The sequence below is a fragment of the Anarrhichthys ocellatus genome, unplaced genomic scaffold, assembly GCF_004355925.1.
Source record: "Anarrhichthys ocellatus isolate YVR2014 unplaced genomic scaffold, GSC_Weel_1.0 scaffold6, whole genome shotgun sequence".
Lineage (NCBI taxonomy): Eukaryota > Metazoa > Chordata > Actinopteri > Perciformes > Anarhichadidae > Anarrhichthys > Anarrhichthys ocellatus.
Genome location: NW_022280036.1, coordinates 5,693,404 through 5,709,632, shown reverse-complemented (window position 1 = coordinate 5,709,632; position 16,229 = coordinate 5,693,404). Strand labels below are relative to the sequence as shown.

General features: G+C 44.3%; 1 protein-coding gene across 1 annotated transcript; it reads left to right on the top strand.

Moving 5' to 3' along the window:
- The first annotated feature begins 7,451 nt into the window (after positions 1-7,451).
- dldh (dihydrolipoamide dehydrogenase) lies at positions 7,452-15,495 on the top strand. The gene is made up of 12 exons (XM_031846419.1): positions 7,452-7,961; positions 8,138-8,443; positions 9,137-9,197; positions 10,061-10,318; positions 11,577-11,637; positions 11,745-11,875; positions 11,983-12,152; positions 12,251-12,467; positions 12,579-12,752; positions 12,861-13,590; positions 13,750-13,981; positions 14,098-15,495. The coding sequence occupies exons 1-12, from the start codon at positions 7,911-7,913 to the stop codon at positions 14,101-14,103; spliced, it is 2,397 nt and encodes a 798-aa protein (XP_031702279.1). The 5' UTR covers positions 7,452-7,910; the 3' UTR covers positions 14,104-15,495.
- Positions 15,496-16,229: the final 734 nt, after the last annotated feature.

The following is a 16,229-nucleotide window of genomic DNA, read 5'->3' as shown; positions in this document are numbered from 1 at the left end:
TACGCGTGGCGTCATCACGTTGCAAAACAAAGCACACGTGCTTAGCGTACGGAGCCCACCGTTTGCAATGCATTAGTACCCACAGTAAATGATCTGTTTGATTAATCCAGATATAAAAGACTATGAAAACCAAACATAAAATCTATCCTTAGAGTACAATTCGGACAACTAACTGAGATCATAATTGTACTGGTGCTGTAATGAAAAAGTAAACATCTTAAGGTGGCATGAATGAGAATAGACCATTGTGGTTATTGTGGGCTCAGTCCACCAATAATAACTCCCCAGGCTAGGATCAGAGACAGGCTAATTGCTCCCCAGCCTCTCCTGGAGAATGGGGGCTCTTTTCTGGAGTCACAAGCTATTAGGTCTACCTTCTCAACACAAAGCACCCCCATCCCTTCCACTCTATTGTCTGAGTGGAACAGGAATAAAGAATGGGACATATGCTGGATGTCAGTCCAGCTGTCAGCATCTGTCGTTCCTCAGCCAGATGCTCTGTGGACTGGGAGGACAATCCACCCTTTCCAGTCAACTGATCTTCAAGGAGGGAGGAGCTGTGTTGTAAATCTGCCCCCCATGATTGCACTGGATGGTTATGGCCACTCGACTCATGAAGACCACATATAGGCATTTTAGTTTTAAATAGAACTTGGCCAATGGTTTGTGCCTCGGTACCCCCAAAACACCTGCGATAATAATGGTAACTTAATTTTAAGTCTATAGGTTAGGATGGCCTCAGCCTTGAGGACGTTTTAGGAAACAGGGTTCTAGACATGTGCAGATGTTGAACAAACAGCTGCTTTACCTATTCTGAACTTGGCCCACTTGTCTTGAAGTTGCATGTTCATGTTCAAAACTGTTGAGCTGTAGAGCTTCAGGTAGTTTCTCAGGTTTGGGTCCAAGTTGATAGTCTGGTAATCAGACTGAATTGCTATTTTATTTGCAATGTAAACAACAAGAGACAATGCAGTACAAATTCCATCAACATAACACAAAAAAGGTGTATAGTCAGACCAAACAAAACAGGGCAAAACAGAGAGAAAAGATGACAATAGCTTTATATCACAAACAAGCACAGTGTTACATATACAGTTGGAAGTTGTCCCGTAAAGTTGCTGAGTTTTTCTAGAGTGGAGTGATCTGAGAACATGCCAAATGGATAATTTTGCTAATTTTACATGATGTTCTTATCCACAATCAATGCTACTGATAATGCTTTAGTCTGATAGGAAGTGCAGAACATCACCCAGCTGTGATATGGTTGGACAAAGGGCGAGGATCTAGTGTACAGAGCAGAGAAGTAAACGTAAATTGCATGTGGACTGTGATAGAATATCATGTGGGTTTCCCGTTGGCTTCAGATAATGAGTTGTCTTATGAGCTCTGTGTGGAAACGTTTGTATTGTATTGACATCGTTTTGGAATTGCAACTCATGGTTAACATGTTGTTGCATATATTGTGGCAATGTATGTGGAATGACACTTTTATTTTCACCTTATTTAACTTCCTGAAAAGATCAGAAATGCGTGTTCGTAACTCAGAAGTCTGGAATCATGATAATGAGCTGTACATCAAAATGAAAAAAGTGCCTTTCTTCTAATTTGATCAAGTTGATATTGTATGTGTCCCATCAAGCTCACACACTGTTCATGCTTGGTTTGATTAGGACCAGGCTCAGAGTTATTGTTCCTGGGTAAAATCTGTTTTCATATCCTGCACATGGAAAACATACACACAATATACCTGGATGTGCACACATAGACATGCTTTATATTCATGTCCCTGTGTATATCCTCTCTATGTGATCACAGAGGACCAGAGGTGCAAAGAGGTTTATCCTGCATCCTATTTTCAGCAGACAGTGTTTGGGTTTGTTCTGGTCCTATTCACTTGGATCTTTTCAACTTCCTCCTCCTCCTACACTTACTCTTCCTTCTCCCCTTCCATCTCCTCCCCTTTGAGTTCCTCCCCCCTATTGCCTCCCCCACGCCTGACCAAGGCTTGACTCAGGAGAAACAGAGGCAGATGTTCCAGGAGCACACGACTGCCCTCAACCCCCCCCCACCCCCCTCCCATTTGTACTGGATCAGCAGTTAACCCCCGGAAAGAATTGACCATACAAGCACGCACACACATACATACAAAGAACACCTCTGCACAAATCTGCACTGGCTCAACAGTTGTCCAACTGAATGAACAACACACACACACACACACACACACATACATACACAAGTGCTGTCCAAATCCCCTCAGTGTCCCTGATAGTAGCCACCCTGGGGTCAGGCCTGGTGTCAGCGTCCAGGGCCGAGGGTCTCTCTGGGCAGCTGGCCTGGCTAATCCTGCTACTGGAGGCCACTGGTTCTCAAACTAAAGGCCAAGGACCCCCTGGGGGCCGCAGGGCAGGGATCTCAGGGAGCAGGCAGTGTGCGATTTGTTCAAAAGTTTTTTTGTTTGTTTGTTTGCTTGTTTTAAGTCAGTTAAACATTAAACATTAAATTTGATGGTGTAGCAAGACTTAAACTGTGACAACCATGTCAGGTGGGAAATAAAAAAGTGTTAAAGTCATCATCACAACTATGTTTCATATTAATGTTATATAACCAAGCATTGTTCAAAACTATAGAACGTTGTTCCATGGTGAATTACAGGGGAAACATGTCAAACTAGGCATCAAACATCTTGGAATTTACCATTTCATTTAATGGTATAGCCATGAAACAAAAAAATCTGAATTTCATTATTCCACTCAATGGCACAACTGCAACTAGTGCTTATTTTCAACAAACCCCCTGATTGTTTTCTCAATGAATTTGCTGATGTCTTTAAAATGCACTTTTTTTCTGACCAACAATCTGAAATGCTAAATAATTTAATTTGATAACACGAAAGACAAAGAAAAACAGCAAATCCTCACATTACAGACACTAGAACTAAGTAATGTTTGGCAATTTTGCTTGCCAAATGACTGAAATGATGAATCAATTATCAAAATATTTGTTTATTGCTTATCTGACTAATGGTCTCAGCTTTCCTCAATATTAACACACATTTAAAGAAACACTGGAATAGACAGATGTGAAACATACAGAAAATGTGACGTCAAAGTCGAAAAAAAGTATTATTATCTGATATTGAAGCTGTTGGATGTGACATTTAAGAGGGAAGTAAAAAAAATACTGACCTTCAAAAAGTGAAATAACACAATCTTAGTACAGATACATACATATTTTCTCACTAAAATGACTTCCTATCTTTCATATATGTCAGTATATCATATATGTACTGTAACACAGGTATACTACAAGTTTGTATCACACATTGAGGCTAACAGGTGGTATAAGATACTATTCCTGACTGGGATGGTAGGCGTCCTTAGGTCTTTGTGGCTCTGATAGTGAGGGGACACGTAAGTCTCCAGTTTCTGACATCACAGTGTGTTGCTGGTGGGGTCTTAGCGGCCTGGTCACACGACTCTTCCTTTATCATTATAATCAGCAGATGAATGATCCTCACCTATCTATCTATCTATCTATCTATCCATCCATCCATCATCTATCTATCTATCTATCCATCCATCCATCCATCCATCCATCATCTATCTATCTATCCAACCATCCATCATCTATCTATCTATCTATCCATCCATCCATCATCTATCTATCTATCTATCTATCTATCCATCCATCCATCCAACCATCCATCATCTATCTGTCCGTCCGTCTATCTATCTATCTATCTATCTATCTATCCATCAATCTATCTGTCTATCTATCCATCCATCTATCTATATATTAACACAATGTGATGGAATAAATACATAATGAATGCAATGAATCAGACTAATGAAATAACATAGCAGCACAGGAATTTAAAACACTTGTCAAATTGAATATCAGCCTCTATTCAGCCGTCCTTAACCCTTTTCACCCCGGGCACAAATTAAATATCTCAGTCAGCACCCTGGCTGATTAAAATTAGTATTCTCGTTGTGCATGTGGGAACCCAAGCAGCGTAGATGGAGTTACATTTGTTCTGGCTAAAATTGAATGATCCAGAGTCCCTGTGAACTCTAATTTTTATAACTGACTAGGCCAAAGGCTGCCATGCTACGTGCAACGGTGCGTGTGTGTGATCATGTGTTTGTGTGTGAGGGTAGTTGGTGTGATGGCGATATTGTGGAGGTTCCCACGACGGCCATCCGTCCATTTCTTGGCACACACACATACATACACACACACACACACACACACACACACACACTGGCCATATGGCCTGTGGCCACCTCATACTGATTGCATGCCTCCACTGTGATTTGGCAGAGGGTCCCATCAAGCAGCTAGTAGCTGTACTATGAAGGCATTTGGCCTGTAAATCAGAGGCTGAAGAGAGAAATAAAGGAGGAAAAGGTGGAGGAAGGACATAGAGATGTGAGAAACAGATTGATAGAGTGAGGATGAAGAATAAAGCGATGTAAAGGAGAGACATGAAGAGACTCTATAGAGAGATAGAGATGAGGGAAAGACATTTGGTAGCTGGTTGGTGTTGTGGTGTTTGGTGAGCAGATGGCCCGGGCTCGAGGAGGGGCGTGTCTTGTCCTCGCGACCCTTCACAAATCACACGGTTTCTCCCCCCGAGGCGCTCGCGACTCGCCGTTCAATAAGAATCAATGGGAATTACTTCGCAAGAGAAAGGGATGAATGGGCGGCGGGGCGCGAGACCTCTTCCTTTGTTGTCCCCCTGCGTGTCACAGAGCTCCTGGTCACACACACACACACACACACACACGCGCGCGCTCACACGCAGGGACACGTACACACATAGACAATAGGAAAGCACTTCAGTTAAACAATCGACCTCCAGTTAAACAATTTTTTAACCTCACACACGCGCGTGCACGCACAAACACGCACACACACATACACACACTCATAAAGAGGGATCAGTTGGGAGGAGTTTCTACTTTCTGCTGTTTCCTTAAGACACAATTAGAGAATCTGCTGGCATAAATTATGTTTTCGGGGAAAATGTCGACTTGATGCTGATGAACGAGGGAGGGGGGGTCACTTTCCATCTCACCATGCCTTTCAGTCACGCTTTGCCGGCGTAATCAGAAAATGTGTGCCACGTCATGGTGATGAATGACTGATAGTATATTGGCCTAATACAGAGGGAGAGAAAGAGCACCGGGGACCTCTGAAAGTCGGGATGAGTGTAAATAAAAGGCTTCAAGAGAGGGATTTTACGCCACGCCACATACGAGCATTGTATGCTATTGAGAAGGGGGCTGAAATCAACTGGTTAAATGAAATGAGCAGCTCGGAGCAGCGTCCTATAGCTAAACACACATACGGGTATCTGGGAAGACGGTGGCAGGCAAGCATAATAGTGTTAAAGCTTAAGGTTAAAGGCCTTTCAATCAGCCTCAAGGGGTGTAAAGAGCACATCATGGACACGCAACCACATTAGACATAGGCGTCTCGTTTATCCATCCATTGACCCTGAGGGAGCTGAGCAGGGTCATCAAACTTATGCAATGATAGGACAACACAAGCTCCACTACACCGCAATGTATCGGCACTGTGTGTGTGTGTGTGTGTGTGTCGACATGATAGACTGAAAGTTGTCCGTGGGTTTAAGATCAGTTAAAGTGAATAAAGGTCTTGTTTAGGGACAGCAGCAGACCAAAACAGAGCTGCTCTGCAGAGACACCAGCCTCAATTAGAGTTGTTAATTATGGCCCCCCTCCCCCAATGCCTCTATGTGTGCTCTAATGCGTAAACGTTAGAATATACTCTGCAATATAGCTAAGTGGAGCTACCTGCTTCAACACATTAATAAAGAAATCATTCAACTCTCATTCAGCACATTTGGCAAAATGTAACATCTTCAGTTACTTCACAGCCAGAGAAAAGGCTCACAACTACGTCATGCCAACAAGTGCGAATTCTTCCCCGCATTTTTCTGCAGATACACACAGATATGCAAATTAGACAGTGGGTCCATGTGTGGAGTCAGTGTTATGTTCACAGAGTATTCTGCTAGGAAATTATATTGTGTCCACAATAGACGTAGCCTTGTCTGTACTTGTTTTATATCTTTTTTATTGTGCAGGAACTGTGATATTTTGTTATCAAACATGTTGTAGAGATTACTGTTTATGCAACCGGCCATGCTCTCGCTTCTCTCTCTCTCTCTCTCTCTCTCTCTCTGGTGATGTATTATTGTGGGAGAGCAGGTGCTGCCGGCCCAATTACCATACAGCTGAAAGCACAAAGAAAAAAAAACTTTACTCCCTCTATGCCCCCCTCCTCCTCATCCTACTCTCCCTCCTTCTCCTCACAAAGTCCCTTAATGACAGCCACGCGAGTGACACACTACCAAGTCTTTTTTACTGCCTCTACCAAAGAGCAAGTAAGGGAAATACAGAGGCATGCGGTGAAAAGGGTTTAGGTGTGTTGGCCTGCAGCCAGGGTGTGTGCGTATTTATTTTGTTGCGTCTTTGCGCACTACTTGGTCAAAATTTTTCGGCTTCAGATTATTTTACCTGCATCAATATGAATTAAACTAAATACAGTGAATGGGATTTTGGGAAGCCATCATCATGAACAAGTCATCATCATTAACAGAGATTCATGGAGATGGGGTGATCTGTAAAACGCCTATTTATTAAGTTACATTAGTATGACTTTTTTTAGAGAATCAGCTTGAATTGATCAATAAATGCTCTGACATTTTTTTAAATGTAGGCCTACTATTAATCTGTGGATCAGAATACCAGCATTAAAAGCAATATCACATTAAGATAACAAATTGTAGAGCTGGACTTGGAGGGGTATGGTGTCGGGCATGCAACCAAGAAATACAGATAAGGTAATAGGAACAAATCGACTTGTTTTGGGGGGTGTGAACGTGTGAAAGCCTCGGCAGGGGTAACACCATAGGAATGTGGCGGAGCAGATGGTCGTTGTAACGCAGTTGGGACGGCTGGCAGCCGGCTGGCCATGCAGGGAACAAGCCAGCCAAGCCTTTAGTAGCTATACAACCCAAAAAGGCTATGAGCAGCCACCGTCGGACTGCGCTGCTGCGTGTATAAATCACTTGATGCTGAGATGTAGAGGATTTCGTGCAGAGGTTAAAGAATTTGTCGGAATGTAAATGGGTCCTGTGTGTTGCGTTGTGGAGGAGGCATCAGGGGAAGCAAGAGGTTGTTGCACATTTAACAGCTCACTAGCCATTTGGTCTGTCCCTTTGAGAGAAAGAGGGGAGGGGGTGGTGGGGCGGTTTTAGAAAAGTTGTGTGGTGCACCCCCCTCTCTTTCTTTGTGATGGCCCCGGGGCGGACTTGTGGTGGTGGTGGAGGGAGGGGAAGAAGAGGAGCAGAGGGGCTCATTTGCATCTTATTACCCTTCGCCTGTTGGCTCGGTATAAAACCCTGTGCAGGGCAGGACACTCATCAGACATACGCACTGTTATTCCGAAAGAGGCACAGAGAGACGAAGACTTAGCATCAGCATATCATTATCTATCAAGTGGGAAAATAAACAAGGCCGTCGAGATCTGCCTCTTCTCTTGCAACGATTGACTGGAATTAACTCTCTTATATTTCCATCGGGGATTTCATTCACGCTTCTCCAAGGGGATCCTTCTGCTGAGGATTACTTTACTCTGTAAAACTTTTTTTCCCCTCTCTGTCAAAAACTCGTGCCTCGTATGGAAAACTAGAGCGGCACAAGACAGACGCACCAAAGGAAAAGTTTCACCTCACCTTCCCTCCTGCGCGTCAAGAGTTCACCTTGACTGTGACATAACGGAGAGCGTTTTTTAAAAACTTTTTCCATGATTGTTTGAGTCGGGCTACACGGACCTGTGGAGCTTGCACTGCTTGTTGAAGGGCTGTCAACACAATGGGACGCCTGTTTCTGCTCCTGGTTGTCACTCTCTCCCTCACCTGCCAGGTAGGTCCAATAAGAGTGCAAGATGATATTAAAGGCTATTACAAACGCACGTCGTGTGTGTGTGTTTGCATAATTTTACGGCTGTAAAAAAAGTTTTAAAATACTTTGTACTTAACTTTTCAAACATCTTGAAGTAACCTGTTTTATAAACACGCTGGGCTGATTGTGTGTTTTAGGTTTTGTGCTCCGGAGTGTTTGAGCTGAAGCTGCAGGAGTTCCTCAACAAGAAAGGGATACCGGGGAACTCTAACTGCTGCCCCGGAGGCTCTGCTCATCCGCAGGGCAGTAACCAGCAGTGTGAGTGCAAGACTTTCTTTCGGGTTTGTCTGAAGCATTACCAGGCTAACGTCTCCCCCGAGCCTCCCTGCACCTATGGCGGTGCTGTGACTCCCGTCCTCGGCTCCAACTCCTTCCAGGTGCCGGAGACCAACGCGGACAGCTTCACCAACCCAATTCACTTCCCGTTCGCCTTCACATGGCCGGTAAGTGTTTTTATAAACACATTATGTGAAACATTATTTGAAATACGGTATTCCTGTAAGATTATTGTAAAACTATTGTTTTAACCGCATTTAAAATGTTTTGTGTGTGTGTAGTGTTTGTGTCATGTCGTTTTTTTATTATGATTTATGTCACATGTTTAAGTAGTAATGGGAACTGTTAGACTGTGAAGTTACTGTCTTACTCCATTGGGACATATAAGCTTTGAAGAGTGCAAAACGCAACAGATGCTCCCAAACTCAACACTTGTGAGGGTCTTTGTCAGCACTGTGTGAGAGGGGCTATTGTAGTATTTCTGTGCTCTTTGGTAGGATAACACGGGGAGGGGAGGAGGGCGAGTGTGTGTGTCTGTGAGAAGAGGAGGGGGTGTCACCAAACGCTCCTCTCCTCCGACCAGGCGTGGTGGGAAATTTAACATCCTCTGAGTTGGCACATCATTGGCAGTGCAGCGTGAAATTCCCCCTCGTTTGGTTTTACTGCGGTGTCAGAGTGTGATAGTAGCAGGGGTGTGAAAAAAATGAGCAGGTAGTAGCCCTTATTAGGCCCCTAATCAACACGGGAATTAGGCTGTGAAGTTTATTGGGAGGCCTCCTAATGGCCCTCTGCTGCTCTGCGGAGGGAGGGAGGCCTCCAGGCCGAGCAGCTGTTGACTCTCTCTCTCTGTCTCTCCTCAGGGGACGTTTTCACTGATCATTGAAGCTCTGCACACTGAGTCCCTGGACGACCTGACAACAGGTGGGTGACAGCCAGAAAAGGCAGCAGTGTAACTCAAAGACAGGCCAGAAGGCTAATGGTGGCCTTGTTTCACAGTTGCATGTTTTTCACTTAGTGCTCAGTCATTAGTGCTAAACAGGGCAACACAGAGTTGAATGAATGTTAGAGAACAGTATGCTGAGAGCAAATTCTATACACTTCATTCATACATTCTACATAATAACATTATAATAAATAACTTGATTTAAAGGCAGTCTCTATGTGCCACACTTCTCTACAGCTGGAGGTGTATTTATCATCAAAAGATAAAGCCCACCCACAGATTTTGCAGGTGCCAGTTGAGATTTGCCCCTACAGTGTGATATTCACTTAATGTAATCTTAATGTCATGCTCTTATCACTAATGATGACTAACTGACCACAACATGGGAGTGTGTGTGTCTGCGGTGGTGGAGATAGTGAAAAATCTGGCAGTCACCAGAAGTAACCTATCAACCTATTTCTAAATGAGAAGACACAATTCACATTTTAAAATGTTTTTTTATTTTTATTTTGTTCAGGCAGCAGCATCCACCACTTTACTTTCTTGGAACCAGAAAAAAAGTATTATCATTCCGGCATTAAACCTCATGCCCAAATAAAAATATACTAACATATGAGTGACTGTCTTTCTATAGAAGGCCAAACAAAGAAATCTTCATTATAAAAATAATACAGATATCTTAGGTCTAGTAAACAAATTAGATAAGTGTCATAATTTGACAATGACAAGGTATCACCCCCCTTGTGCACCTGTGTTTCAGAACATCATTCTGTTAGCACTCAATCATAACACTAACAGAAATAACATGACAAATAACAAGCTGCGTTATTGACTTTTGCAGACAACCCGGAGCGTCTGATCAGCAGGATCACGACTCAGCGTCACCTCACTGTGGGAGAAGAGTGGTACAAGGATATGCAGACAGCCAGCAGAACTGAGCTGCGTTACTCCTACCGCTTCCTGTGTGATGAGCACTACTACGGCGACGGCTGCTCCGTCTTCTGCCGGCCCAGAGACGATGCTTTTGGGCACTTCACCTGCGGCGAGCGTGGGGAGATCATATGCAACTCTGGCTGGAAGGGACAATACTGCACTGAATGTAAGTGTGTTTGCTTATCAATGTGCCCCAATACACAAGATATAACAAAACATGCTTTTCATTAGTCATGGTTCAGAGAGCTGAAGAATGCATTTTTTAACTCTCACAACTAAGGCGCTATATATTAACACTTATGAGGCAAAGATTTTCTGGATTTCTGAAAAGTAATTTTCAAAGTTAACCACTTGCCTATCTTTATTGTTGAGGGACTTTTTTTCACCTCCTAATGCAGGGCCCGTGTGCAACAGGCGTCAGTTCGTTATCCCATAGCACCAGAGGCCTCCATTCTAATGAGCCGCAGTGGCTCCTCAGTAATTCACACGCCGCGTGCCTTCCATTAGACCACTGGGGCCTCCTCACCCCAAACCTCCTCCCCGATTGGCCAAGTGGGGGTCCTGTATTGTTGCTGCTCGGACTTGTGATTGGCCGAGCAGGGTTGTGTATTGTTGTGGAGGGGGCAGCTGCTCGGTGAGAGGAGACAATGGAGCAGCTGTCTGATGGTTAGCTCCACACAGACCAGCTGGCCCTGGAGGGAGGAGGAGGGGAGTGAGGAGAGACGAGAGGAGCGGAGGAGGGAAAGGATGAATTTAGAAGAGGAAGAGGAGAAAAGGAGAAGAAGAGAGGGGATAGGTTGATTGAAGACGAAGGGAGGAGGATCAGAAGTAGGAGGGTAGAAAGGGGGGAGAGGAGGAGAGGGGCCAAGGGTGAGAAAAGGGACTTCTGACCCACAGTCAAGGGGAGAAAGGAGGCTTTGTGTGGGATGCTTTTGTGTTGGAGAGAAACCATGTTAAAGGAGAGGGCTTGTTGGCTGGTTCCCCCGTTTGGTGAACAAAGTTGCCTGTAGACTGTTGAAGCTGAAAGGTAACATTTTTAGCAACTTTTGCAGCATTGAAGAGACCAACACATCTCAGCCGGTGGTCAGGAACGACCTGATGACCTTCAAGGTTTTATCCTTTTCCACTTTAGCAGCTAAGTTTGGTCCAGTGTGTCCTTAACTACCAAACATGGGGCACTGGGTTTATGAGGCCTCTATGGCAGAGAGACAGACAGGTGAGCAGGTAAACTAATTGTAGAGACACAGGCCAACAGACAGGCTGAAAGACAGACAAACAGATAAGAAGGTCGAGGCGCCAGCCAGACAGGCAGGCAGCTGTTTCAAACAGCCCTCTGTGAATGGGAGACTGATAGAGGGCAAACACATGTTTCCAACACTGGATTTCCCATGATTCACCTGTCACTGTCTGTTTCCTCCCTGCAGCAATCTGTCTTCCTGGTTGTGATGAAGAACATGGCTTTTGTGATAAACCTGGAGAGTGCAAGTAAGTCACGCTGACAATGAACATCTATTCTTCATATCTGGGAGTTGCCTCGATGAATAGACAGATCTATTGTTATTAACAATATTTAATGAATTTTGTGTTCCCAGGTGTCGAGTGGGCTTCAGTGGGCGTTACTGTGATGACTGCATCCGTTACCCAGGCTGCCTCCATGGTACTTGCCAACAGCCCTGGCAATGTAACTGCCAGGAGGGATGGGGTGGGCTCTTCTGCAACCAGGGTGAGTTTACTGAGGGATTTGTTACTTTGCTGGCATTCTATCTGCCCTCTTTTCTTCATATTTAGGCTGTATCATTTATGAATGTTGATCCTTGTTGATGTTTCCAGATCTGAACTACTGTACACACCACAAGCCCTGTATTAATGGAGCCACCTGTACCAACACTGGCCAGGGCAGCTACACTTGTTCCTGTCTGCCTGGATACACGGGTGCCGGTTGTGAAATCCAGGTCAACGAATGTTCTGGAAACCCCTGTCGCAATGGAGGCAGCTGCACTGTGAGTATCAATGAAGAGAAGTGATGTGTTGATAAAAACAAGTATATTCACTGAATCAAGCCTGAGTGTAACCACTGTTTACATTATCTCCATTATAGGATAACGATAACAGCTATAAGTGCACCTGCCCACCTGGTTTCTATGGCACCAACTGTGAGTTAAGCGCCAATACCTGTGCAGATGGGCCTTGCTTCAATGGCGGGCGTTGCGCCGACAGCCCTGAAGGTGGCTACTTCTGTCAGTGCCCGATGGGTTATGCTGGCTTCAACTGCGAGAAGAAAATCGACCACTGCTCCTCCAACCCCTGTTTAAATGGTATGTTGTCCTCTGTGTTTGTAAGTTCACCTACAATCAAACATAAACCTAGAATTAAAATATCTCGGGACTAATCCTCGCTCTTTGTCTTGATCCCTCTCCCCTCTGCAGGTGCAGAATGTGTGGATCTGGTGAACTCCTACCTTTGTCAGTGTCCTGAGGGATTTTCAGGTCAAAACTGTGAGGACAGCAGCAGTATCTCTGGATTCTGTCTGTCCTTCCCTTGTCAGAACGGTGGGACGTGTCAGGAGGAACTGAACGGCTACACCTGTACCTGCCCTCCAGGTATGAGAGCACATTAACAAATGTGTCTTGATAATGTTTACATTATTTGTTTTTATGTAGCTTCATCATAGCTTTGTTCTAGAGTCTTAAACACTGCTTCTTCTTTAGGATATACTGGCGAAAACTGCAGCTCCCCCATCTCCCGCTGCCATCACAACCCCTGCCACAATGGAGCCATCTGCCATGAGCGTGGTGGTCGCTACGTGTGCGCCTGTGTGCCCGGCTATGGCGGTCACAACTGCCAGTTCCTCTTACCAGAGGTTCCCAGGGGTCAGCCGGTGGTGGATGGACCGGATCGGCGTTATTCTTCCCCAGAAAATGAAAATATTGAAGACGAGGAGGATGACAACAGTGGATTCCCCTGGACCGCTGTGTGTGCCGGCGTCTTCCTCGTTCTTGTGATTCTGATCGGCTGCTCAGTGCTGGTGGTCTACATTCGGGTCAAACTGCAGCAGAGGCACGGTCACCACAGCGACAGTGTCCACAGCGACAGCCACGAGACCATGAACAACCTGACAACCACCAACAATTGTCTCCGCAGTGACAAGGAACTGTGCACTATGATGACAACGTCAATTAAAAACACCAACAAGAAGGTGGATTACCATTCGGACCTCGATGGGTCACTGGGGGGTCTTAGTGGAATCAGTGGACTCAACGGATCAGAGAAGAACGGCTTTAAGACCCGCTACCCCAGTGTGGAGTACAACCTGGTCCATGAGCTCCGGCCTGAAGAGCTGTCGCTGTGTAAAGAAGAGCAGCGTGATGAGCCAGAGGTTAAATGTGAAATGTTTGATGAGTCTGACTCGGAGGAAAGATACAGGAAGAGACAAAACAGGTACATACAAAATATACATTTACATGGGTAGAGTGCTTGGAAAATTATGCATGCATTAAACTGCACGGATAAAAATGTCGGCCTAGATGCAGGGATATCATGTGTTGTGTGAAGGACGACGTTTCTGAATCAGTTTTTTTTTTCCTCTTCGTCCCACAGTGACGCATCAGAAATGAAACAAGTAGACGAGTCACCGAGCTGCAGCGAAGCAAAATATCAGTCGTCCAGCGAGTTGAACTATCACGCAGCAAGTGATCTTAAATACCAGTCAACCAGTGATGTTGAATACCACAGTTCCAGTGACAGCAGGTACCAGTGTACCAACGGCACCAAATACCAGTCCGTCTACGTCATGTCGGACCAAAAAGATGAATGTATCATTGCTACGGAGGTGAGTACACAAGAATAGAATAATCTGCCCGACAAATATACCAAATAATTGTAACTTGCCTCAGCACACATGTAAAAACACACTAAACACTGATTATTCTTCTCTCTGTATTACAGGTATGATACCAGTCCAGACCAGATCAGACCAGTTTCCTGTGGTTGATGGCGGTCCACACACACCAGCCCTGAGCAGTAGAGCTCAGCTTGTCTCCAGGAGGTTTTACCCCTGCTGTTTGCTGCTGTTCCCTGGGATTTACCTGAGGACTTTAAGCCAAGGTGCTACTGAGCCAACACAGAGTCAGTACCGACTTGGCAAGGACTTAGTACTACAGTAGTACTACGGGTGAATACTTGACATTTTTGAGCTGCGATGGATGTCTAATGCTGACTCAGTGCTATGGATGAAGCAACAGAAGACAGTGCTAGCTCTCGTACAAACTTTGTACAGAAACAGTGCTGAGCGAGAACTCATGCAGCAGTGGAAGATTTACTGCTTGTCCCAGGATGAACTATGGAGTATTGACTTGGATGTTGACCGATGATATTGTAGTACTGTGGAGTACTGGTTGAATGAACAGTGTAGTACCTTTGGAGTACTGAGAACTTTTGAAGTACAGTTGTAGTACTGTTATGTGCCGTGGTTTTACGACGCAGTGTAAAAGCTGTTGTGGATATTCAACAGTTCATGTTCTGTGCAGTGCTGCAGAGTAAAGGATGAAATAATAGGAGTAGTCCCTGTACTTCACTAGTACTGAAGCTGTTGCTTGCTGTATGTCCACGTATTGTTAAGAATTAATTAAAATCTCAATTGGAGCTTTTCCTGACAAAACAAAAGTAAAAACAGTGGGACTTCTACAGCAGCTGTGCATCTTTAGCTTTGCAGCACTGACAGACACAGTGTTGGCTGAGCTGGTTCTCAGCAGAAAATAGAGAACTGAAGACTCCAGTAGTGACTGCAGATCGATCCAACATGGATCCTGTTGGGCCATACTGGCCTCCTGACCCCTGAAGGTTGTGATACACAGGGCAATGTTTTGGGCAGGGCATCTTAGGAAACACAGCAATCAGCACAAGAGAACGAACAAAGGATGAAACAAATCAGACAAAACATATAGGAAGTGTAATTATTCAATGACATCATTTTTCCTTTGGCCGCAATTTATTGACAAAATTACCGAAAAGAAGTTGCTCACTAAATTCTCCTCTAATGATGCTGTTGTGTTTCCAAGCAAGCCGAGCTATCAAGGACTAGTCTTAACTGCCAAGACCTCATTGCACTATGGAGGTGTGCGTGTGTGTGTGTATGAGTGTGTGTACAGAAGAGGAGATGATACCTGTGTGTGGTGTCAAATGTATGCACTGCCCACTCCCGCTCCCGTCACTCCCAGTCTTCCACCATTAGCCAATTAAAGGACACCATCACTCTGCCTGCCGTTGGTTAGGATTATTTGTTTTATTTGATATCTAAAGAAAGATGTATTCTTTTAATTTAATAATGTAATTATTGTGTTTCATCTTGTTGTGAATTTTTTTGTTAAACATGTTATAATTTAAGTTGAATTGTTTTTATTTGGCAGATAATGTATGTATGTAAGTATGTATGTATGCATGTATGTGTTAGGCACTTGAGACCCCTGTGACTGTGTTGTATTTAAGAGAAAAGTCGTATGTACAGAGCCTGTCATTTTTATTACTGGAAATCAGCGCAATATTTTTCCAAAATAAAAGAGCAAGGAAATATAGCATGTCTGGTGTCGAGTGATTTTCAACTTATATTAATATGTGATTGCTTTTTCTTAGTAAAGATTACATTTACAAGAAGAACAAATAGACAGTGGCTTTCCATTACAGTAATATATGTTCATATCACAACCAAGGCTTTTAGCTTAGGAGCTTTACGTCATAAAAGATGACAAAACTAAATATTAGCATCATATGAAGCTATTTTTACATTTGTAATTCTTTACAGGGCAATCTAACAAATTCAAGCTGATGGATTTGTTCTCTCTAAGTGATAGTGTGTTGGTATTTGCATACGTGTGTGTGTGTGTGTGTTCATCTGACGCAGCAGAAGACTGTCTCCTTGTGGAACCACTAAATGAGACAAAGACACACCCCATAATCATAGACCGCTTAGCTAGCCTCCTCTGAGGCCAGAGCCATCTCTTTGTGTGTAAGTGTTTGTGCATGTGAGTGGAAGGAGTGTGTGTGTGTGTGTGTGTGTGTGTGTGTGTGTGTGTGTGTGTGTG

What these genes read in the sequence shown, in the direction of transcription:
- dldh (XM_031846419.1), top strand. Translation starts at nt 7,911, where the DNA reads ATGGGACGCCTGTTTCTGCTCCTGGTTGTCACTCTCTCCCTCACCTGC. An exon ending in CCTGGACGACCTGACAACAG is followed by an intron (nt 9,198 to 10,060) that starts GTGGGTGACAGC and finishes TGACTTTTGCAG; the next exon opens with ACAACCCGGAGCGTCTGATC. An exon ending in TGGGCTCTTCTGCAACCAGG is followed by an intron (nt 11,876 to 11,982) that starts GTGAGTTTACTG and finishes TGATGTTTCCAG; the next exon opens with ATCTGAACTACTGTACACAC.